We start from the raw sequence: 23776 nt of genomic DNA on the forward strand, positions 1-23776 counted from the left end.
AAAAGTTATGTTTACATTCAGTGTTACTCACCAAAACACACTGTTGGAATTGAGGTCAGCAAACACGTTGAATGGATTTCCTTCCTAATTAAACAGTTGCCAAGTTGATCTTGCTTAAAAGTTTGAAACCTGCATGCTTACTTACTAGCAGTCTTCTTCGTCACTGCCTTTGCTGGTGCACTGCTGCATTTCTTCACACATTACCTCCACCTGTAGGTCAGTGGAATAATGTAAAACCAATGGCAGGACTTGTAGATCCAGCCTTCTTTATTTTTTGGTTAAATTTTCCAATGATGTTGAATTTGTAAATCTATTTTACGTTCATCCCTTAACTGTCAAGACTACCTTCAACATTTCTTTGGACTAGGCATCAATTGTAACACTAACTGTGACTCTAAAGCTGATTTAATGTAAGTCACTTGTGATTTATTATTGACTGTGACTTTGTTTCTGTGCAAAGAAAGATCTTAGAATTGAATACATTTTAATAATTAAGTTAAATACTTTGTTTTATATATATATATATATATATATATGTGATTTGTTATTGTGACTTTTCTCTGAGTCCCGCCCTTCTGTCAGTGTTGTCTTGAATCGATAATGTTCTCTAAACTATATAGCTAGGGGGTATTAAAAGATACAGAACCAAAAGAGTCATTCACAGGGCTGTTCGCTAGTCGCAAGTGAATGAAACCAACCGGGTCCGTCACCTCCAGGCTATGATATTTTTTGGCTGGCTGGCTGAATATGTTTTGAGGCATCTTGGCAGAACACAGAATGTCAGAAGGATTTGAGTTGAGGCTCCAGCTGCTGTAAACTTGAATTATAGTTTGTTTAAAAATGCATAGTTTTGTTTAATTTTTTTTCTCTGTTTTTACATACTGAGCGGGGTGATTTGTACGGGATGGGGAGTTTTTTATAGTATTACATTTTTATAGCATGACATACTATAGATGTATATGAATCAGTGTTCCCATGCAGCCATAACTGTAACAACACACAGCTCACACAGCCTCACAGGGAGGTCACCAGTTGTTATAAGTGTCATGTGTTGTAAAATGGAAAGTCTCTTTTAGCAAGTAAAATTTAGTTCTCACACACTCGGGTCCAACAGACAGTTTAACCAGATATGTGTGTTTAAGATTGAATAACAGCTGTAGATTTATCACTCTGTGGAGGCTAACAAAATCTGATCGGCTGCTTCATTTTCCCTTCCCCCCCATCATCCTCCTCCTGTCCTCAAATTATAAAAAAAGTTTCAAAGTAGAGACATGGCACCTTTACAATCATCACCACAGAGGTCGAATAGGGCTTTTGCCTGTTTCAATTCCATGTCAGTTCAGCAGATTCACTTTCCAGTTTGAGACGATGACTGTAACACCGTGACAGTGCTGAGGCTCCGCACACAGACCAGAGGCTCCCCTGCATTTGTCATGGCTTAGGGTTGGTTGGCTGGATTTAACAGTCTGAGGATGGGGTTAAAGTTGTCAAATGTGTGTGTATAAAAGTCAGTGTGTGTGTGTGTGTGTGTTGAAGAAGGTCAGGGCAAACGGTATGGATTTCAGTGACCAGAAGAGCAGGGGTTAAGGGTGAATCACCGGGCGAGGGGGAACAAATCAGCCATTAGAGTCAAGGGTTGGAGGGAGAGCACTGAGGGCAGCGGCTGGCTGAGGTAAAGGCAACAGGGTCGAAGTTTTTAGTTGTAACGAAAACAAGTTTAACCTCTTAAACCACACTGACCAGCTGGTGGTTTCATACTTATGGTGTGTAGCCAAACATTAGTCAATCCCAAAGAACTTTTCTTATTCTCGTGATGCAAAGATGCTAATATGTGAGTTTGAATTTTGGGTAAATAACAATAAAATGAAGCACAAAACATCTAGAATATTTACATTTGATGGAATGGAGCAGCCAAAAAGACACTTAAGTACACTTAACCTCACTGGTGGACATCTTAAAGTAAACTAAACTCTACTATATCTCTATCTATCTATCTATCTATCTATCTATCTATCTATCTATCTATCTATCTATCTATCTATCTATCCTGGGAAAGTGTTTGCATTCGCACCAGACACATAAACCTCTCACCTTTGTATCCATCTGTTTTCTTTTCATTCATTTAGTTATTTTCCCTTCACCCTTTCCCCTTGCTGTGTGTGTCAGTGAGTGTGTGGCTGTACACATGTGTGTGGGGCGATATTAATCCAAACTGATTAGATGTCTTTTGGCTCAGACCCAAATGAAACAGCAGTAAATTACCCCCCACCCCCCCTTCTTCCCTTCATTATTAGTCTCTCCCAGCCCTATCTGGGTCTCTCACCCTCACTGTTAAACCTCAAATACACACACACTGGGCTTCATCATCATGTCGCTGGCTTTGATGTGAGTGATCATGTAGAGTTGATGTGCAGTGGGGGTTCAGTGCAGCCTGTGGTACGATCGTGGGAGAGGTGATGGCAGGAAGTGAAAGAGGTGATGAGAGAAAACAAATTCACATTAGACATGTACTGCATTACAGGGTCATCAGTCTAACTATTACTGCACCAGTGAAGGTCTCTACTTTATTTTCATAACGGGCTTGTCGCCCTTTATAGCCTTTTTACAGCCCTTTTACATTTTCATAACTCCCGAGTCTCTCACTATAGCTTGTTTTATTTGATCACACACACTGTTCAGAATCCTAACAGCCTCAAATGCACATTCACACACACACACACACACACACACACACATACACACACACTCTTAGATGTACTATACAAATCTGTCAAGTCAATTTTATTTATATATCACAAATTTGTCTCAAGGAGCTTTACAATCTCCATCCATCCATCCATCTTCGTCCGCTTATCCGGTGTCGGGTCGCGGGGGGAGCAGCTCCAGCAGGGGACCCCAAACTTCCCTTTCCCGAGCAACATTAACCAGCTCCGACTGGGGGATCCCGAGGCGTTCCCAGGCCAGGTTGGAGATATAATCCCTCCACCTAGTCCTGGGTCTTCCCCGAGGCCTCCTCCCAGCTGGACGTGCCTGGAACACCTCCCTAGGGAGGCGCCCAGGGGGCATCCTTACCAGATGCCCGAACCACCTCAACTGGCTCCTTTCGACGCAAAGAGCAGCGGCTCTCCGAGCTCCTCACGGATGACTGAGCTTCTCACCCTATCTCTAAGGGAGACGCCAGCCACCCTCCTGAGGAAACCCATTTCGCCGCTTGTACCCTGGATCTCGTTCTTTCGGTCATGACCCAGCCTTCATGACCATAGGTGAGGGTAGGAACGAAAACTGACCGGTAGATCGAGAGCTTTGCCTTCTGGCTCAGCTCTCTTTTTTTCCACAACGGTGCGATAGATTGAATGCAATACCGCACCCGCTGCGCCCGATTCTCCGACCAATCTCCCGCTCCATTGTCCCCTCACTCGCGAACAAAACCCCAAGGTACTTGAACTCCTTCACTTGGGGTAAGGACTCATTCCCTACCTGGAGAAGGCATTCCATCGGTTTCCTGCTGAGAACCATGGCCTCCGATTTAGAGGTGCTGATCCTCATCCCAACCGCTTCACACTCGGTTGCGAACCCGATCCAGTGAGTGCTGAAGGTCGCAGGCCGATGATGCCATCAGGACCACATCATCTGCAAAGAGCAGCGATGAGATCCCCAGCCCACCAAACTGCAACCCCTCCCCACCCCGACTACGCCTCGATATCCTGTCCATAAATATTACAAACAGGATTGGTGACAAAGCGCAGCCCTGGCGGAGGCCAACCCTCACCTGAAACGAGTCCGACTTACTACCGAGAACCCGGACACAGCTCTCACTTTGGTCATACAGAGATTGGATGGCCCTGAGTAGAGACCCCTCACCCCATACTCCCGCAGCACCTCCCACAGTATCTCCCCGGGGACCCGGTCATACGCCTTCTCCAAATCCACAAAACACATGTAGACCGGTTGGGCATACTCCCAGGCTCCCTCCAGGATCCTTGCGAGAGTGAAGAGCTGGTCCGTTGTTCCACGACCAGGACGGAATCCGCATTGTTCCTCCTCAACCCGAGGTTCGACTATCGGCCGAACCCTCCTTTCCAGCACCTTGGAGTAGACTTTACCAGGGAGGCTGAGAAGTGTGATACCCTATAATTGGCACACACCCTCTGGTCCCCCTTTTTAAAAAGAGGAACCACCACCCCAGTCTGCCACTCCTTTGGCACCGTCCCAGACTTCCACGCAATGTTGAAGAGGCGTGTCAACCAGGACAGCCCCTCCACACCCAGAGCCTTGAGCATTTCTGGACGGATCTCATCAATCCCGGGGCTTTGCCACTGTGTAGTTGTTTGACTACATCAGTGACTTCCGCCTGGGAAATCGACGACAATCCCCGTTATCCTCCAGCTCTGCCTCTAACATAGAGGGCGTATTAGTCGGATTCAGGAGTTCCTCAAAGTGCTCCCTCCACCGCCCTATTACCTCCTCAGTGGAGGTCAACAGTGTCCCATCCTTACTGTACACAGCTTGGATGGTTCCCCGCTTCCCCTCTGAGGTGGCGAACAGTTTTCCAGAAACACTTTGGTGCCGACCGAAAGTCCTTCTCCATGTCTTCTCCAAACTTCTCCCACACCCGCTGCTTTGCCTCTTTCACGGCAGAGGCTGCAGCCCTTCGGGCCCTTCGGTACCCTGCAACTGCCTCCGGAGTCCTCCGAGATAACATATCCCGGAAGGACTCCTTCTTCAGTCGGACGGCTTCCCTGACCACTGGTGTCCACCACGGTGTTCGTGGGTTACCGCCCCTTGAGGCACCTAAGATCCTAAGACCACAGCTCCTCGCCGCAGCTTCAGCAATGGAAACTTTGAACATTGTCCACTCGGGTTCAATGCCCCCAGCCTCCACAGGGATGCACGAAAAGCTCCGCCCGGAGGTGTGAGTTGAAAGTCTGTCGGACAGGGGCCTCCTCCAGACGTTCCCAATTTACCCGCACTACACGTTTGGGCTTACCAGGTCTGTCCAGAGTCTTCCCCCCCCCCCTGACCCAACTCACCACCAGATGGTGATCGGTTGACAGCTCTGCCCCTCTCTTCACCCGAGTGTCCAAAACATACGGCCTCAGATCAGATGAAACGATTATGAAATCGATCATTGACCTTCGGCCTAGGGTGCTCTGGTACCAGGTACACTTATGAGCATCCCTATGTTCGAACATGGTGTTCGTTATAGACAATCCATGACTAGCACAGAAGTCCAACAACAAACAACCACTCTGGTTTAGATCAGGGAGGCCGTTCCTCCCAATCACGCCTCTCAGGTGTCTCCATCATTGCCCACGTGCGTTGAAGTCCCCCAGCAGAACAATGGAGTCCCCCACTGGAGCCCCATGCAGGACTCCAGTCAAGGTCTCCAAGAAGGCCGAATACTCCGAACTCCTGTTTGGTGCATATGCACAAACAACAGTCAGAGTTTTCCCCCACAACCCGCAGGCGTGGGGAGGCGACCCTCTCGTCCACCGGGTAAACTCCAACACAGCGGCGCTCAGCCGGGGCTTGTGAGTATCCCCACACCCGCCCGGCGCCTCACCCCTGGGCAACTCCGGAGAAGAAAAGAGTCCAACCCCTATCCAGGAGTATGGTTCCAGAACCGAGACTGTGCGTGAGGTAAGCCCCACCAGATCTAACCGGTAGCGCTCCACCTCCCGCACCAGTTCCGGCTCCTTCCCCCACAGAGAGGTGACGTTCCACGTCCCCAGAGCCAGCGTCTGCCGCCCGGGTCTGGTCCGTCCGAGGCCCCTGACCTTCACTGCCACCCATGTGGCATCGCACCCGACCCCAACGGTTCCTCCCACAGGTGGTGGGCCCATGGGCTGGAGAGATGGGAGCCACGTAGCTTGTTCGGGCTGTGCCCGGCCGGGCTCTGTGGCAAACCCGGCCACCAGGCGCTCGCCGACGAGCCCGCCGTCTGGGCCTGGCTCCAGACGGGGGCCCCGGGCTTCCTCCGGGCAGGGTCACTCCATCTCTACCTTGCTTCTTCATTGGGGTTTTTGAACCATTCTTTGTCTGGCCCCTCACCTGAGACCACTTTGCCTTGGGAGACCCTACCAGGAGCACAAAGCTCCAGACAACACAGCCCTCAGGTTCACAGAGACACACAAACCTCTCCACCACGATAAGGTGATGGTTCAGTGTTTTATGCCGTACAATCTGTACGGCATAAAACACGCTCTGAACTCACACTGTAAACTCTCAATTCAGATAAGGAAATAATAAATAATAAAAAATCTTTGTTAATGGGTGTCTTCAACAGACTCTTTAGTAACACACCAGCAAGCCTGGTAAAGCCACATCTGTCAATCTCGCACATCATCAGCAGACTCATTAAGTTAACTGCTGTGGAATCTTGTGATCAGGGATTCTGCGCTTCAATTCCCCCCCGGGATCATACACTGTCTCCAACTGCTCCTGGGAGGCGCCTTTGACCCACACACACACACACACACACACACTGGGTGGTATGTGCTGTTGCGATATCATTTAATGGACTCACATGGTCCAAGTTAATCAGCTTTGCGTAAGTAGCTGCTAGGTCATCCATGAAGATTTATTCCTGTTTTCGATTAATCATATGATTGTGACTCGCTTTCTTCTTTTAGTCTAGAAACGTATGTGGCTCTGAGCGTTATGTAATCATCATCATCATCATCATCATCATCATCATCATCATCATCATCATCATCATTATAATCAGCAGCAGCAATGGCCTTACCACACTGTCATCTACCATATAACACCACGTCAGGCTTAAGTAATATTGACACAGTTCATCATTCCAGCTGAGCTGAGATAGCAGTCGGATTCTTGATTAGGACTTCAACCAACAGTAACAGTAAGATGGTACAAACACACCACACCACACACACACACACACACACAAACACAGCACTTGTTTTTATTACAGTAACATATTGACTGTGCAGTATCAGTCCTTTTATCCAAAACTGAGGGAAGTATTTTAATGAGAAGCACATGACTGTACAATCCTGGTTAAGATGACAAGACCTCTTGTTGTAGCTGCACACACACACACACACACACACACACACACACACACACACACACACACACAGCCTACTGGAAGTTGTCAAAAATCCACTATAGTGAAAGGAAATTTTTCTTGTCTGTGGGTTTATTTGTTCAGGAGAAGAAACAGAAGGTCTAAGAAAGAACACACACATTTTTCACTGTTAATGGGATTTTAATTGCATAACAGCATGAAAACAGACAAGTGATGTAAAACACAAGCAGGGAACAGGGAACCTTTTGGAATGACCACACAGACAGTCGTATGCATCCCTACTCTGTTCAGTAGTTCGCCTGCATTTTGTTCAATGTTAATCTTATTCTTTTACTCTCTGTCCCTCTCTTTCTCTCTCTCTCTCTCTCGCACTTTCTCGCTCTCTCACACACACACACACACACACAGTACACAAAGGCTGTGCCTATGTTTTTCACATCAATAAAACGATACTGATCTCAGCCTGATGAGCATGGGTGTCTGTTTGGCCCTATACTGTCTCTTTCCATCTTTTAAGTGGGCTGACTCTTTTATGCTGAAAGGTTGCTTGGAAAAGTTAGCCACTTTTTATGGAAGACGGCTGCTCAGATCCACAGCAGCTACAATTCATTCTAATAGTGACCAAGAGTCTAAGAGCTAAGACACACCTAAGACACACCTAAGACACAGCGTGGTTTGGTAACTGCACTGCTGTGGAACGAAAGGCCCTGCAGCGGATTGTGAGGATGGCTGAAAATATCACTGGGGCCTCTCTTCCCTCCCTCTCTGACATCCACAACACCCAATGTCTGCGCAAAGCCATAAGCATTGTTGAGGACACAACACAACCGTCCCATGCACTCTTCTCCTTACTGCCATCAGGTAGAAGGTACCGCAGTGTAACTGCCCGCACCTCCAGAATGGGGAGGAGCTTCTTCCCTCAAGCAGTCAGAGTGTTGAACAACAAAACATGGTGCAATATTTTCACACTGAACAAGAATGCATTCCTGCACTTTTTTTTCTGCTGCTAAATTCTATATATTCTACCTTCACCTCACGGTGAACCTAACTTCTAACAATCAGTGCTCTGTTACAAGTCTACTTATTCCCTGTCTTTTGTTGTCTGTTGTCTGTCCTGTCCCTTGTCGGTCTTAAATGCTCTACTTTAAGTAGTAATTGCACTTTAAGTATAATCTATAATGTGTGTGCACTAAATTTAGCCTGTCTCAAATGTTTTTATATATTTTAAATGTGTAACACCACTTGATCCATGGTGAAACGTTTTGTTTCACTACATACAGTGTATATGGTTGAAATGACTATAAAACCCATTTGACCTGACCTGACTTGACTTGACTTGACTTGATTTGACCAATGCCAGGTACGAACAGGGCCTGAGGCTCCAGGGCAGCTGCCCGCTTTACCTGGCTGGTCATTTTAGCGTTGCGTTCTGAACATTTGGAATCAAGAGCAGAGAACTGGATTATGGTGCAGGATCAGTTTGAGAAGTTTTAGGTTGCTTTCACGCCGGCCTCGTTTTGGTCATCCAAACTCTGGTGCGGATCAAACAAAGGAACTCGGGTCCGCTTAAAAACGGGGGTCTCGGTTCGCTTCCAAGTGAACTAGAGATAGGTTTACTTAAGGTAAGAATGCGATCCGATCCAAATACAGGAAGTGAACCAAAAAACAGAGCATTTACTAGCCTGCAATTTCAACCTTGCACCCAATTTACGGACTTATATATATTATATGATATATGATTTAAGGGATGATAACTTTCAGATCCATAAGCTGTTCTGAGCTCATATCGCTGGTCGTTCACCATCTCTCTCTCTCTCTCTCTCTCCTTCACTCGCTGTCTGTCAGCTGCTCATTGTTCGCCTTCTTCTAAAATATTAGAAACGCTAAAGCAGAACCAGGAAACCCTAGACGTTATAATTGTGGTGTTGCTCCATTGTTTCTGAGACCAGAGGTGTCGGCGAGTTTTGGATATTCTGTCCAATAAACAAGCAACCATCTCAATCGCATTACGTGTGTTTACAGTGTTTGGTGCGTTTGACAACGTGCAGTGTGAAAGCAAAACGAACCAAATGGGAAAAAAATGCAACAATGTAACTTCACCCCCGAATCGCACAGAATCCACAGAACTATAGATGTGAAAGCGCCCTCAATCTACATCCATGACATTCCACTTCCGGGATTGCTCCGGTGCTGCAGGAAATTCCGAAGGATGCATGAATTTTAAACTCTGGTGGATTTATGAGGACTATGGTTAACTGCTCCTCAGATCTCTGCAGGGTAAATCCAGACAGCTAGCTAGACTATCTGTCCAATCTGAGTTTTCTGTTGCACGATTAAAACAACTTTTGATCGTACATGTTCCACCAAAACAAGTTCCTTCCAGAGGCCATTTGGCAGCGGCTCCATGCGGAGCTTAGCACCGCCCATGACGATTGTGAATGATTTAAAGAAATGCCAATAAACCAGAGCACGTTTTTCTCCCATCCTGGAATGCCAGACCCTCCTCCGCAGCGCCGTGGAGGATGGTCTGGCAAAGCGAGACTAGAGAAGTTTCCATAGACATTTTGAAAAGTTCTCCTTGATATTACTGTGGGTCTTCATTCAAATCTATTGTATTTGCTGTGAATCCCAGCTGACTGCAGCTGCTGTCCTTCACCAAGCAAACACAAAGCCACCCTTAAGGCCTAACATTACTCAAAAAACACAATTTTCAGTAAAGTATTCATTTAAACACACACACAGGCTCAAGTACACAAGCATATGAATTGTTTCCCTTTTTTCGGGGCAGAGAAAAGCTTTAATCAATATCACATTGTGGACCAGAATCCCTTGAAATCGTGACTGACGCCACGATAGCCACAAAGCTCTGTCCCAGATTGCGACCTATGACATATCTAATCCCCCCTCCTCCTTTCCCCCCAACCCTGATCACTCCCCCCCCCCCCCCCCCCTTCCCCCCCTCCCTCACCACTGCATCCTCCTCTCCTCTAGATGTGGTCTGAGAGTGATCCCTCGCTCTGGCAAAAAAGAAAGGAATAAAACATCCTGGTTGTTTGTTCTCCTTCCCAGTCGCAATCACACAGTTTCTCTTTTCACTGGAATAACCACATTTAAGCAGTTGATCTTCGATTAATTTAAACGTGGAGATGAAAGAGACTTTTAAAACTCAAAAATGTGTTTTTCTTTTTTTTTTCATGTCTGTGTGTGCAATTCAGAGAGAGTGAGAGGAAACAGGGCAAAAAGTCCCAACTTGAGGCTTGGAAAACTGTGACCTTGCACTCTGAATCCTGCAACATATTGACGACAAGATGAAACAAGAGAGGAGAAAGCAAGAAGGGAGGGGAAACAAAGAAAGAATGGAAGAAAGGAGGGAGATTTGAGAAGCAGAAATCAAAGAGAGAGGGATTAAGCTAGGGGAAAAATTGAGCTTGACTGTCCCTGTATGTTACTGTTGCACATATCAAACACAGAGCCAAAGAGAACCATTATGTTCCAAACACAGACAAAAGGGGAAATTATCAGCACACATACACACACACACACACACACACACACATAGCTTCTGACAGGACTGTCGATAGAGATTCTTCAATCCACTGAAAATGGTGCTAGTAGTAGGTGCTGCAATAAATGTTGTGGTAGTTACAGTGTTTCTGCTGTGGTGGAAAGATGTAGAAATATCATAGTCCAAGTAAAAAAATAAAAGCCCTGAATTCAAAATGTTACTTACTGTAAGTAGAAGTACAGAAATCAGCTAAATGTACTTAAGGCAAAAGAATGGAATCTTTTAAAGTGTTATATTATTATTGAATATTTTATTATATGGTTTTTATCACTTATGAATGCATGTAAGAGCATTTTAGTTTATCAATGTGGAGCCACTTTTAGATACTTTGTATACTACTGGGTAGATTAGTAAAATAAAATGTAGTGAAGTAAAAAGCTACAATATTTCCCACTCAAATGTAGAGGAGTGGAAATAGAAAGTAGCATAAAATGGAAATACTTGCGTAAATGTAATTACTTACATTCCATTGTGTTTCTGTTACTAAAATATTGCATTACTTCTATTGGTGACATCAAGGCCAATAGCTCTAAATTGGAGTTTCTAAGTCTGTGGAGAAAGACCAGTTTTTGTCCTAAACAGAGTCATTGGGTTATGACCTGTAACTTCTCATTTTATGCCATGCTAGTGGCTTTAGGGATGGCAGCTATTGGTCGGTTGGTCAGTCCACCACTGGACAACTGGTCCCAACTAAAACTGTCAAACTAATAACGTTGCCATCAGAGACTGTTGCCTTAAGCTCTCTTCTTTAACATGTCTTTAAGTTAGCTTTTTCCAGTGATCAACAGAATGATGACTAATGTTCCAGTCTAACGGATGATTAGATTGTGTGAGATAATATAACCACACAGTTCCACTGGAAAAAAAACATGTAACCTATAAGTTGCACAAATACAAGGGCAAAGATAAATGAATGCTCAGTAATATCGGTAAGTGCTGAGTTTCAGTACTGAGAAGCTTTGACATTTTAGTGTCTTGTGAAAGACAAAACAGGAAGCTAACTGTTTTCCTATAGTCTTTACTATCAGTAAAGCTAGTTCAGCTAGTTCTTGGTAACACATTGTTAACTTAATGGTATTAAGCTACAGGATGGGAAGTAATGATTTTATGTTGAGATATTTATACTTGATTCTACGGTATGTCGGAATACTGTATATTAGCAATTTATACATTAGCAGATACTGATTAAACATTTTAAGAATGGAAATGTATTCTTCACCTTGGAAAATGCAGTTTGACAAAATAATCTAAACTCAAGGTTCATTAACTGCCATTTTCCAGAGTGTTTACCATGGTCTTCATCAGCACATGGAGTTTGCCTACTTCTCATGGAGATGAAAGCTCAGTAACTGATATCATTTCATTCATACCACTTTAGGACTTCTCAACAGGTCAATAAGTCCCTCTCCATGACAAATGTGCAACTCAAACTGCTGTTTTCAAAGTCATCTAGACAACATCAACAAGTCCTCAAATTCTATGGATGGAATCAATAGAAAGTGGACCTTGAGTCTGGATTGCCTTATGAAATTAAACATTTTGTCCATTTCACTTACACTACCGGTCAAACGTTTGGGGTCACTTAGAAATTTCCATTCCACTCCATTCCAGACACAATACCTGCTGAGATCAGTTGTATTGTTTTTTTTAACCAGGGCAGCAGTTTTCAGATTACATTATTTGCTTACATAATTGCAAAAGGGTTCTCGACTGTTGTAGAAAGAAGTGGCTGAAGAAACACTTGAAATTCATGCTTTTTGGTCTAAACGTCATACCCAAGTTAAAAGTGGTACAGCTCCCATATACTTTGACACTCAGGGGTGTGCCTGATATCATTGGAAAGGTGATTGATGTGGGTTTGTTTGTGTATTTGAGAAGTGTTGTATTTTGTAGTTTTTTGGCTTTTTTATTTGCACTTTTCAAATAGAAATAAAAAAACGCACAGACATATTTGTAGAAAAGAATTCATATAAAATCCATTTTTGAGTCTTTTAGCTTGTGAATTTTTTTCTGTAGTAAGCTGAGACGTGGCTAATGCTGTGTTGTCTGTCACCTGTCAGATGTGTTTACAGCAGTGTATTTTAATAATTTTACAGATTTATAACTTGGACAGAAATAAAAAATCTCCATTCTAGCCTCTGTAACTCTGTGTCAGTAAGGCCTAGAATCACCCTGACACAACTTGAGTGTTTCCTTTCCAATGATATCAGGCACACCCCTAAGTGTCAAAGTATATGGGAGCTGTACCACTTTTAATTTGGGTATGACGTTTAGACCAAAAAGCATGGAATTTCAAGCATTTCTTCAGCCACTTCTGTCTACAACAGTCGAGAACCATTTTGCAATTATGTAAGCACATAATGTAATCTGAAAACTGCTGCCCTGATTAAAAAAAACAATGCAACTGATCTCTGCTGGTATTCTGTCTGGAATGAAAATTTCTAAGTGACCCCAAACTTTTGACCGGTAGTGTAGGTGCACCAGTTTTCTCTGGTGTGTATAAAGATAAGGCTTTTAAAAGGCAAACTTTGTGGGAACGCAACCTATACAGCATAATGCAACCCTCCACCCTCCCAGCGATGTCAATCCAGAGAGAGTTTCTTAAAATGTAATATTATACTGACTTAGCTTGAGGGATCAGCACAGAGTATGCAGCACAGACAAACTGCACATTATCAGAGAGGAAACATTCCTCAGATGGTTGGTGGATCTGGCAACCTGCTTGGCATGTCTTTCCTGTGTGTGTGTGTGTGTGTGTGTGTGTGTGTGTGTGTGTGTGTGTGTGTGTGTGTGTGTGTGTATGTGTGTGTGCGGTTGGCAACACTGCACTCACTCCAATGTCACAGTCGTCTTCAACATCTGTTCACTTGGAGAATGACCCGCCATGCTCCCACACTGCTGCTTTTATCTTCTGCAACTCCAAACAGCTGTAATGTGTTAATTTATTATATACATTAATTTGCATATAAAACACTGCAATAACAGTCATATTTTAATCCTTGTGTCATTAAGGCTGTGAGTGCATCAGTAGCAGTGAGGAGAGGCAAATAAACACCACCATAAGAATTCTTGCAGATATTCCCACATACTGAAAGGGAAAGTAAGTGAATTTAGATAGAATTTCAGCAGACTTCTGGAAAGGGCAGGGCAAATCTTGTTTTGTTTGGCTTTTTTCTTGATTATTATCTTTTAATATGTGGATTATACACTTACAGTAATTATCTTTGTTTTATATATTCTCTTCACTTTCTTCTATCTCCAATTTTTCTTTGTCCTGCAAAGCACTTTTTAGTTTCGGTTTTAAAAAAATTGCTTCATGCTAGGCTACATTAGGTTTGCCTGTTTGCTGGGGTCAGTCTATGCCGCCATGTGGATGTTCATCCAGAGACCTCTCCGCCTCTTTTTCTGGTTAACTCCACCCACACCGAGCGCTCAAACCGGCTATTGGTTCAAGGCACCGTCCTGCCCACTGGTGGAGTTTATAACTCAAGGTAAAATAAAGCAGGGGAAACCGACAGAGTGGTTGTTTTTGGAGTCTGCGCGGTGGAGATGTTATAAACTGAAGAGAAGAGTTTCTTACACTGTTGTTCTGTCCATGAAAGAAGCTGTAAAACCGTACCCACCGTCACAATGTGGAAACCCGCCGCCGGCGGATCAAAAGGCAACTTCAGCTCAGCAGCTGCCGCCGCGGTCACCTGTCTGCTCGTGACCGGGATGCTGGTCGTTACTGTCGGACAACCGAGCAGCGGAGACCCGGCGGAGCCTCTAGTTGCTGCAGCGACGAGCGGAAATGTTTATTCGACGTATTTCAAGAAACTCACCCGGGAGAGGCGAGCGATAATAAGCGACCCTCCGCGGAAAAGCGCTCCCCCCGGGCCGGTGGAGCATCTCTCCCCGGCCGACCTGTTCATAGCGGTGAAGACCACCGGGAGATATCACCGACAGAGACTGCAGCTCCTGCTCGACACCTGGATCTCCAGAAACATGCAACAGGTGAGCCTGGCGCCTTATGAGAGGTTACCTGATACCCTGTGAATTGGAAACAATTCAGCCGCATGTCATACAGGAAAACCTCAGAGATCAGGTGACACAGAAACCATCTTATTCATAGCCTAGGCTACTTCATAAAAATGGCCTTTTAATAATAAATCAACAAAAACATGATTTGCACATGGCAAATGCAGCTGAAGAGAAATAGATTACTACATGTCAGTGTGAGTCCAAACCATTCAGAAAGTGAATAATCATTAGCCTTTATTATGTTATTTTGTGTAGGAGAATAAACAGGATGCCTAATAGTACTTTGAATTTACTTGATTAAACTTGAGATCTTGTGTTGTGTTTATGTGATGAACGAACATTTGTCTAGTACCCTCTCCTAATTTAAGACCAGAGCTCAAATGCACATGATCTGGCCTTATGCAAAGTGTGATCCTGTGACCTGTGTAAATAGTTCCTATGTCAAGGGAAGTTGTAAAATTAAGCTTTCCCTCATCTCCTGCTGCAATTGCAAGTGAGTTATAAACCATTAACGCCCTGAAATGTTAGTGGGTCCGCAGGCTCTTTGATCCAGCGAATTGTAAAACAGAGATAGAGGCCTTTGTAATATATCAGAGGGAGATCTGAGGACTAACAGGCCGACACTGCTGCTAACATGTTGACATTATACAAGCAGGGGGCATAAAGAGGAAAGACTATACTGTAGGACTCCAGATAGATGAATGGACCCTGGATTACATTAAATTGTCTCAATGAGATGCAGATTTGTCTCAAGGCTGAAAATACAACAAAACGATTGTTCAGTTGTAGTTGAAGTCATCAACATGCAGAGAGACCCACTGTGGTGCGCATGATAAAAACCAACTTCAAACATCATAAAAACTGTGATGTCATGGCTTTGACATAAAGTTCTTTGCGGCTTTAGAGGTGGAAAGAAACAAAATACAAGTACAATTTTAAGGTACTTGTTCTTTTTGTTCATCTTTCAACTTCTATTCTACTATATTTAAGAGTGAAATATTGTAATTTTATACACCACCAGAATTATGAGACAGCCGTAGTAACTAGTTATTTTTGCAATACAGATATTGCAGTAACATGCAAAACCTCTTCTGGAAACTCAGTATGTTCAGTGCTTATAAAATACCTAACAGCAATTAAAGAAGTTAGGATTATTCTCCACCTGGACCAGGTTAAACATTAAAATGCCTCTTACACACCTTAATACACCTTAATTCTAACCTTAACCAGTAATTTAACACTGAAAGGAGCCCTTCTTCAGCCTCAGTATTTTTGCTTGAAGTTACCTTAATGATCACCACTGATTGTTGCCATTTAATTTTTTTGATGAATCTATTAATGATTGCAGCTCTAAATCTGAATTATTCTTCCTCAACTGATCATAGATAGATAGATAGATAGATAGATAGATAGATAGATAGATAGATAGATAGATAGATAGACTTTATTCATCCCAAACTGGGTAATTACTGTGTTACAGCAGCAGGTATAAGAGACATCCATACAGAATTACAAGAAATAAAAGGTTACACTTGCTCCAGTGACATGACACAGTCATAAACAAGTCACAAACATGATAAACAAGTCATAAACGTGTGTATGACATAACGCTTCTTTTAGTATGTGTCATTCGGTTTTTGTCATGACAAATTATGGTTAGGGGGTTCATGTGTTCATGACAGTGTCATGTCACTCTTATGTGGATACCTTCAAGTAAAGTGTTATCAAATAAAATAAAATACCAGAACACATTAAACACATACACAGAAGGAGTGAAAACAATGTGCAAAATATATACAATTATTTGAAACCCTCTTTTCCTCGTCATTAATTCACCAGCCCTGTGATCCAGAGGAGTTGTAACATGACTACTGGATTTGAGAGAGGGATGTTGAGCCTCACAGATAAAATATTTGGGATCAAACAGTACAAACAGACAGCTTTTGGGTCTGAATCACAGTGCTGAGTGAGTCAAAGATAAATCTGTTGCTGCAAAACACATGGGAATGTGGTAAACTGCACCCAGCGGCTTCAAAGCTCGTAATCGAATGCAGACATGACCGTGGAGCGCACAGCGGTCGCTCTGATTCCCATTTAAACCTCAGTGTTTGAGGAAGGACTTGTCTCATCTCATGCTGCACAGAGACTGTTGACATGTAAATAGAGCGTGTGTGTGTGTGTGTGTGTGTGTGTGTGTGTGTGTGTGTGTTACAGTGTCTGACGCATTTCTGCATCTGCTCTCACGGTCAGGTGTGTGTAACTCCAACTGTTTCCCAGACACATCTCTATGCTATGAGACTGCTGAGTAAGGGAAACACACACACACACACACACACAAACACACACATATGTACACACACCCATTCTCACAGTGTTACCTTCACAAACACAAATGCCCTGGGAACTCATCAGATTTCTCATGGGAAGTTAAAAAAAAAGTATCTGATCACAAGAGTAAACACAGAGACACCACTTTCTCCTGCCTCGGTTGTTGTTGTTACCGCTGTTGTAAAGCTCAACTCCTGGGGAAGCACCGACCCACCAATACCCCACACCCCCCCCCACACCCCCCTTCCCCCCTCCAAGCATGGCACAGGCACACTCTGGTATGACACACACTCAAACAGACTCAGAAGCTGACTGCTCTCTAGAGGCTTAAGAGGCTAAGAGTGGAAGAAAAAGTGAAAGAAAAAAAAAAAAAAGACTGACGAGAACTCACAGCTGGCTGAACACACAGATATGTTTTTCTCTCTCTAACAGAGGCAGTGATGTGATCACACAGTACTTGGACCAAAGATTTATGATTGAATTTGTGCTGCATGGCAGGAAGGTTGCAGAGTGGAATCCCTCTGGCTTCTGACTGGGGGAGTGTGTTCAGTAAAGACAAAAAGTATTAGGACATATTTTCTGTTCTTGTCCCCTATACTCCAGCACACTGGATTTAACATAAAACATTGACTATGAGGTAGAAGTGCTGACTTTTAGCTGTAGATTAAGGATGTTCACAATCATATGAACAAAGTATCAATTTTAGCTCGTTTAGGGGACAGAAAGTAAACAGACAAGCTCATGCAAACTTGAAATTAAGTCATTATTTGGTGTCAAGTCCTTTGCAGTCAATTCATGTCTGAAGGCTATTGTGTAGAATATAAGCAGACTCTTGGCATCTTCCCTGCCGATGTGCTGCCAGGCCTGCACTGCAGCAACTCATTAGGTATTGATCTGTTGGTTTGCAGGTCGAAAGTCGACTTGGCATCGATGTTTGAAAGAGAAAGTGTTTTATAGACTTCAAGGACACATATAGTCATTGTCTTAACAACATTTGAAAGACTATATTTCACTGTCTTTACTTTCCAACCAAACTTAGCTTACCTAAATACCTAAATGTTTTTATCCATGTATGTATGTATTTATCTTTGCTTGTTTCGGGGGAATTTTTGGCTTCAGTTTATTCTTCAGCAAGTGAAAAAATGTCACTGACTTGGACAAGAACATTATACTGCTATGAAAGCTCTTTGGATACATTGTCTATCTGTTCAGGACCTGATTGTCCTGCTGCGTTATCCTAGAATTTGGGGGCTATGTATAAAAATGGACTAAACATTATCCACTGTTTAAAAGATATGGATGTAAATAGCCTAACATTTAAGCGGAGATTAAGCAGTTTAATCTCATTGTCATTGTTTCATTTCAAATCTATTGTCCTGGGATACAGAGCCAAGACAATATTTACAGACTTCGCTCTGGATGTGCACCCAGGGTGTGTGTTCCCTTCCTGTGGAAAGTTGAGGGGTCTACACGGCTTCCTGAGTGCGCGGTGACCCTCAACCCTGTCACTCATCACATAAACACTCATACACACACACACACACACACACACACACACAGCTTCAGAGTTGAGACCAGCTGCTCTGCTGCTGATAGACAAGAGGCTTACCTTTGTCTTGGCCTCCATCCAATATTAGCATTGCTTGCTGCTGCTGTGTGTGTGTGTGTGTGTGTGTGTGTGTGTGTGTGTGTGTGTGTGTGTGTGTGTGTGTCAGAGGAAACAGGTGGAGTCTCACCTGAGATTAGAAACTGTCTCCAACGAACCATGGCGGTGGAGCAGTGGGAGCGTCTGTACGGTGGTGTTTGTGTTTCCCCGCTGGTCACTAAAAGCCGCTACAATAACATGAACTGTGTGTGTTTGTGTGTTTTTCCACAGACGTTCGTGTTCACTGATGGAGAGGACGAGGGGCTGAGGAAAAGCATGGGTGAGCTGTGCGCACACACACACACACACACACACACACACACACACACTCCCAGAGCAGTTTTGCTGAGTAGCAGCAGTGTTATCTGCAGTCTGTGAGCAGGAAAGCAGGAACCAGGCTGCTGACTGGGCAATACTGTGTTTCCATGAAGTGCAGGAAGTCACTTTAGTTTTATCAACAAGCCTTTCCTCATCTTACTCATGGAATTGTTTTACTTTCAATGAGGTATTCTTCTCACTATCGGACCCATTGTACAACTCAATGCAGAAAAAAATGTGTAATTAGGGTATTTATTAGCAGTCGGCTTATATTAGGCTTTTTAAAAGGCTTTCTTGCTTGCTTCTAAAACGAATATTTAGTCAAAGTTGCTTCATCAAATATTGATCTTTTCTTTCCTATTATAATTCTAACACTGCGTCAGGGTTGGCTATTGATTTCTGTTTGATTTTGATCATCAGGAGCTCACATGATCAACACCAACTGTTCCGCGGCCCACAATCGTCAGGCCCTCTCCTGTAAGATGGCTCTGGAATATGACACTTTCATTAACTCTGGCAAGAAGTAAGACACACGCGCCACACACACACACACAGTAACACTTGCCCGTAAACATACGCCAAGAGCATTTTACTAACCGTCGTCTGTCGCAGGTGGTTCTGTCACGTCGATGATGATAACTACCTGAACGTCGGCTCCCTCCTAAAGCTCTTGTCTCAGTACAGTCACACGCAGGACGTTTACATCGGCCGGCCCAGCCTCGAGCGACCAATAGAGGCCACGGAGAGGCTCGGCACCACTGAAATGGTAAATGGTTTATTGGTTGATGATTTACTTTGCTTTAGCAGCTTTGATTCCGATTAGAATCCTACAGCTTCACATCCTTATTCCCTGCTCTATAACTAAAAAGGGAATTGAAATCTCTTTAAGTCTTCGAGAAAACATTCTTTAAGTTGTGAGTAAGTTGTAACTAGAGCTGGGCGATTTGTTTCCCTAAAAAAATCTGTGATTTGTTTTTATAAAAAACTCGATTTACGATTCGATTCCATTTTTCTCCCATTCCATTTAAAACAAAATAACTGCGAACTGTAAATATATTTTAAAGATATATATTTATTATATTTAATTAAAGTGCATCAACATAAACAAAATTGCAAAGGCAAACCCTTTCTCTAAGTGAAAAGTCACTGTGCAGTGTGCAACAAAGATTGTTAAACATCCAAATTATTTATACTGTATTTGGATTAAAAAAAAATCTAAAAAAAATCGATTTTTTTTAAAATATGAATCAATTTGACCTACCAACTCGATTTTTAAATCAAATCGATTTTTTTCCCAGCCCTAGTTGTAACAGTGTTTAAAGAAACATCAGTACAGTCTGGTTTTCTCACAGAGTGAGTCATTCACTGATCCCAAGGCTGAAGCCCAACAGACGGAGCTGTATGATTACCGAGCATTCACTCGCGCTGCGTGTTTGTGTGCAGAAGCAGGTGACTTTCTGGTTCGCCACAGGAGGAGCGGGATTCTGCCTGAGCCGCGGCCTCGCTCTCAAGATGAAACCCTGGGCGAGGTAAAGTCTTGACTACGATAAATTAGAAGATATCTGGGCCACCGTTTCAGGTTTCATCACAGAACCTCTTCTCTTGCTCTCTCTACTCGTTTCTCTGTCTAGTGATGGCACCTTCATGGCGACAGCCGAGCACATTCGCCTCCCGGACGACTGCACCGTCGGTTACATCGTGGAGGCGCTGCTTGGCGTGAGCCTCATCCGCTCGCCATTGTTCCACTCCCACCTGGAGAACCTGGGGCTAGTGTCAGACATACACAACCAGGTACACACGCACACACACACACACACACACACACACCCCTGATCTGCCGACTGTCTAAACCACTTGTGTTGTCGTTGTGCCCCTTTAGGTGACTCTCAGCTACGGCACAGTGGAAAACAGCAGAAACACCGTCAGCCTGAAAGGACCATTTTCAAAAAAATGAAGATCCTACGAGGTAAAATATCTGTTACAGTCCAGAATGGTAAAACATAAACGGCTGCAACTTATGATTACGTCATGATTAATTGATTCAGTGTTTGGTCTATACATTTATTTATTTTTTTTTAAATAGTGAGAAGTGCACACTTTCCAAAAGCCAGGTGATGGCATCACATCGCTTGTTTTGTTTGACCAACAATACGACATGCAAAGAAATTCAGTTTACTATCACATAAGACAAAGAAAAGCACCAACTCCTTATGGTTGAGAAGCTAAAATTAGAAAATGGCATTTTTGCTTAACTAATTAATAAACTAGGACTAGCTTCTGTCGATAAACTAACCATTTAATCGATTCGTTGTATTTTTAAATAGACCTATGCCAAACGCTTATGAAGAAAAAGATGAAACTTTAGCCTGTGAATATGAGTCTGTGATGCTCAGTCTAACACAAAAGGCGACCTTCTCTGAATATTTACAGTACAGGGGCCGTGACCCATCACCGAGAGGAACTACACTCGCGCTGACATTACAGGCAAACAAAACAATACAAAGGATAAAACACACACTGATCTTATCTTAGCCCTTCCTGACATTAAGGGGATTTGTTTTTTTATGTGTCCAGCTTCCCTTCTTTCTTTCCCCTTCTTTGCTTTGTCCTCTAGTCGGTAATTGTGTATTGAATTGTCATTATTTCTGTAGCTTGTCAATAGACACTGGTGGCAGTGTGCCACCAGTGTCTTGTTGACCTATTGATGGACTGGTTCATTGAAAAAGATTAAAAACCTATTTAAGTAATAAATCAACTTATTTATTGTGTTGTCGTATATATATCTTTGCCACAGTCCTGCAGCTGTTCAGTCTGTTTGGGGAAAAGCTTTAAAACGTGTGTACTACAATTCCGCTTTATGTAAGCGCTTCTCGTTGTGTATGTTTTACTACTATGACAAGCTTCCTGGCTTTGTTCATTGTGTGTGTGTGCGTGTGTGTGTGTGTGTGTGTGTGTGTGTGTGTGTGTGTGTGTGTGTGTGTGTGTGTGTGTGTGTGTGTGTGTGTGAATGTATGCACACGGCTAATTGTATTCAGTCTCGTTTTGAAATCCCCAGTTGCCGGCTTCCAGGCATTGTGACACTCATTTCCCTCTCTTTCTCAGGTTCAGGTCGGTCCATTGTCTGCTGTACCCAGACACTGCTTGGTGCCCCAGGGCCTGGCGACTTTAACACCGACAGACCGGTGGAGGAGGAGAATGAGTAAATGTCTGGCTTAACTCAATTTTCTCTGATGGAGGAGGAAATCACTGCAGACGTCCAGGAATAGAGAGAGGGAGTCTCACCGCTGCCCTCCTCTGACTCACCAGTGCTGAAGAATCTCTGAAACATTTGGACATGTTTTTCTCGCGCCCAACAGCAGAGTAGTAGGCTGACTTTTTATGAGGGACTACAGTTCTATTAGTTTAGACACCTGAATTCTGGCCCGGTGAAATGTTGTTGGGAAGAGAAGAAGACTTAAGGTCAATATTCTTGGATGGCATCTTTGCTGTTTTTTAGATCCTGAGGGTGGCACGATCCTGAAGAAAAGCTCTGTAGTTACCTAAATCCAAAGGATTTATCCTCTGTGTGTCTCAGCAGAGCCTCATCTGTCCTCTTGTGCACCTTCTCACGCTCCGTTTTCAGCTTTTGTTTGTTAGCTTCAGCTGTACTCCGGCTCAGCTGTGCATTGAGCTTATCGCCATTATAATATGTAACCTTTAATATTTAGGCTTAGAGGGTGATTTTTGGTCTATTGGAGCTTGTTTCTTTATTTTTTAGTCATCATTTGATCAGTTATGATAACATTGTGCTCACCAAAGTATCTGTTGAGGTCTAGACATAGCTACAACAACGTCGGAAGGGGCAAGAAGCATGAGCAGACAATAGTCAGACAATCAGATAGTTCATGAAATTGTCTTTTTTAACACTTTGCGTAGGTTTTTCTTGGGATTAAACAAACAAGACTTAACGTGTTAAAGGTCCCATGGCATGAAAATGTCACTTTATGAGTTTTTTTAACATTAATATGCGTTCCCCCAGCCTGCCTATGGTCCCACAGTGGCTAGAAATGGTGATAGGTGTAAACCGAGCCCTGGGTATCCTGCTCTGCTTTTGAGAAAATGAAAGCTCAGATGGGCCAATCAGGAATCTTCTCCTTATGAGGTCATAAGGAGCAAGGTTACCTCCCCTTTCTCTGCTTTGCCCGCCCAGAGAATTTGGCCCACCCATGAGAGAGAGACATCATGGCTTTCAAACGAGCAAAGTGGCCGATGGTCAAGGCCACACCCCCACCCTCCACCTTGCCCCCGATCTCTCCTCCACAATAGCATTTAAAGCTACAGACACAGAAATGGCACATACTAAGGAAAGTTCATTGTTGGACTGGCTCTAGTGGCTGTAATTCTGCACCAAGGCTGAATTTCAGGAAAGAGACTTCAGATACAGTATTAGAGGACCACTAAGGTCTATATAGAAGAGACTTCAGATACAGTATTAGGGGACCACTAAGGTCTATATAGAAGAGACTTCAGATACAGTATTAGGGGAACACTAAGGTCTATATAAAAGCATCAAAAAAGCAGCATGCCATAGGACCTTTAAATTAGTGAGTTTTAGAGGTGCTGGAAGGCAGATTTTGTTACCACTGGACAGAGCTAGGGCTAGCTGATTCAACCTGTTTCCAGTCTTTATGCTAAGCTAAGCTAACTGGCTGCCAGCTGTAGCTTCGTGTTTATCGTACAAACATTAGAGTGGAATCAATCTTCTCATCCAACTCCCTGCAGGAATGCAACAAAAGCCTATTTTTCAAAATATTGAATCATTTCTTAATGTCTAATTATTTCAACCACTTTTTTGGAGGTAAATCTG

The 23776-nt window shown here is 43.5% G+C and overlaps 1 protein-coding gene across 1 annotated transcript; it reads left to right on the forward strand.

The window, feature by feature from the left end:
• Positions 1-14137: 14137 nt before the first annotated feature.
• On the forward strand, positions 14138-22911 carry LOC114569526 (beta-1,3-N-acetylglucosaminyltransferase lunatic fringe-like). Its single transcript, XM_028599417.1, is given in 9 exon segments — positions 14138-14612; positions 18844-18892; positions 19351-19453; positions 19543-19696; positions 20374-20459; positions 20562-20721; positions 20810-20875; positions 20877-20896; positions 22033-22911. Coding segments are annotated over 9 exon segments (1068 nt in total). The 5' UTR covers positions 14138-14249; the 3' UTR covers positions 22100-22911.
• Positions 22912-23776: the final 865 nt, after the last annotated feature.

This window comes from Perca flavescens, chromosome 2, assembly GCF_004354835.1.
Source record: "Perca flavescens isolate YP-PL-M2 chromosome 2, PFLA_1.0, whole genome shotgun sequence".
Lineage (NCBI taxonomy): Eukaryota > Metazoa > Chordata > Actinopteri > Perciformes > Percidae > Perca > Perca flavescens.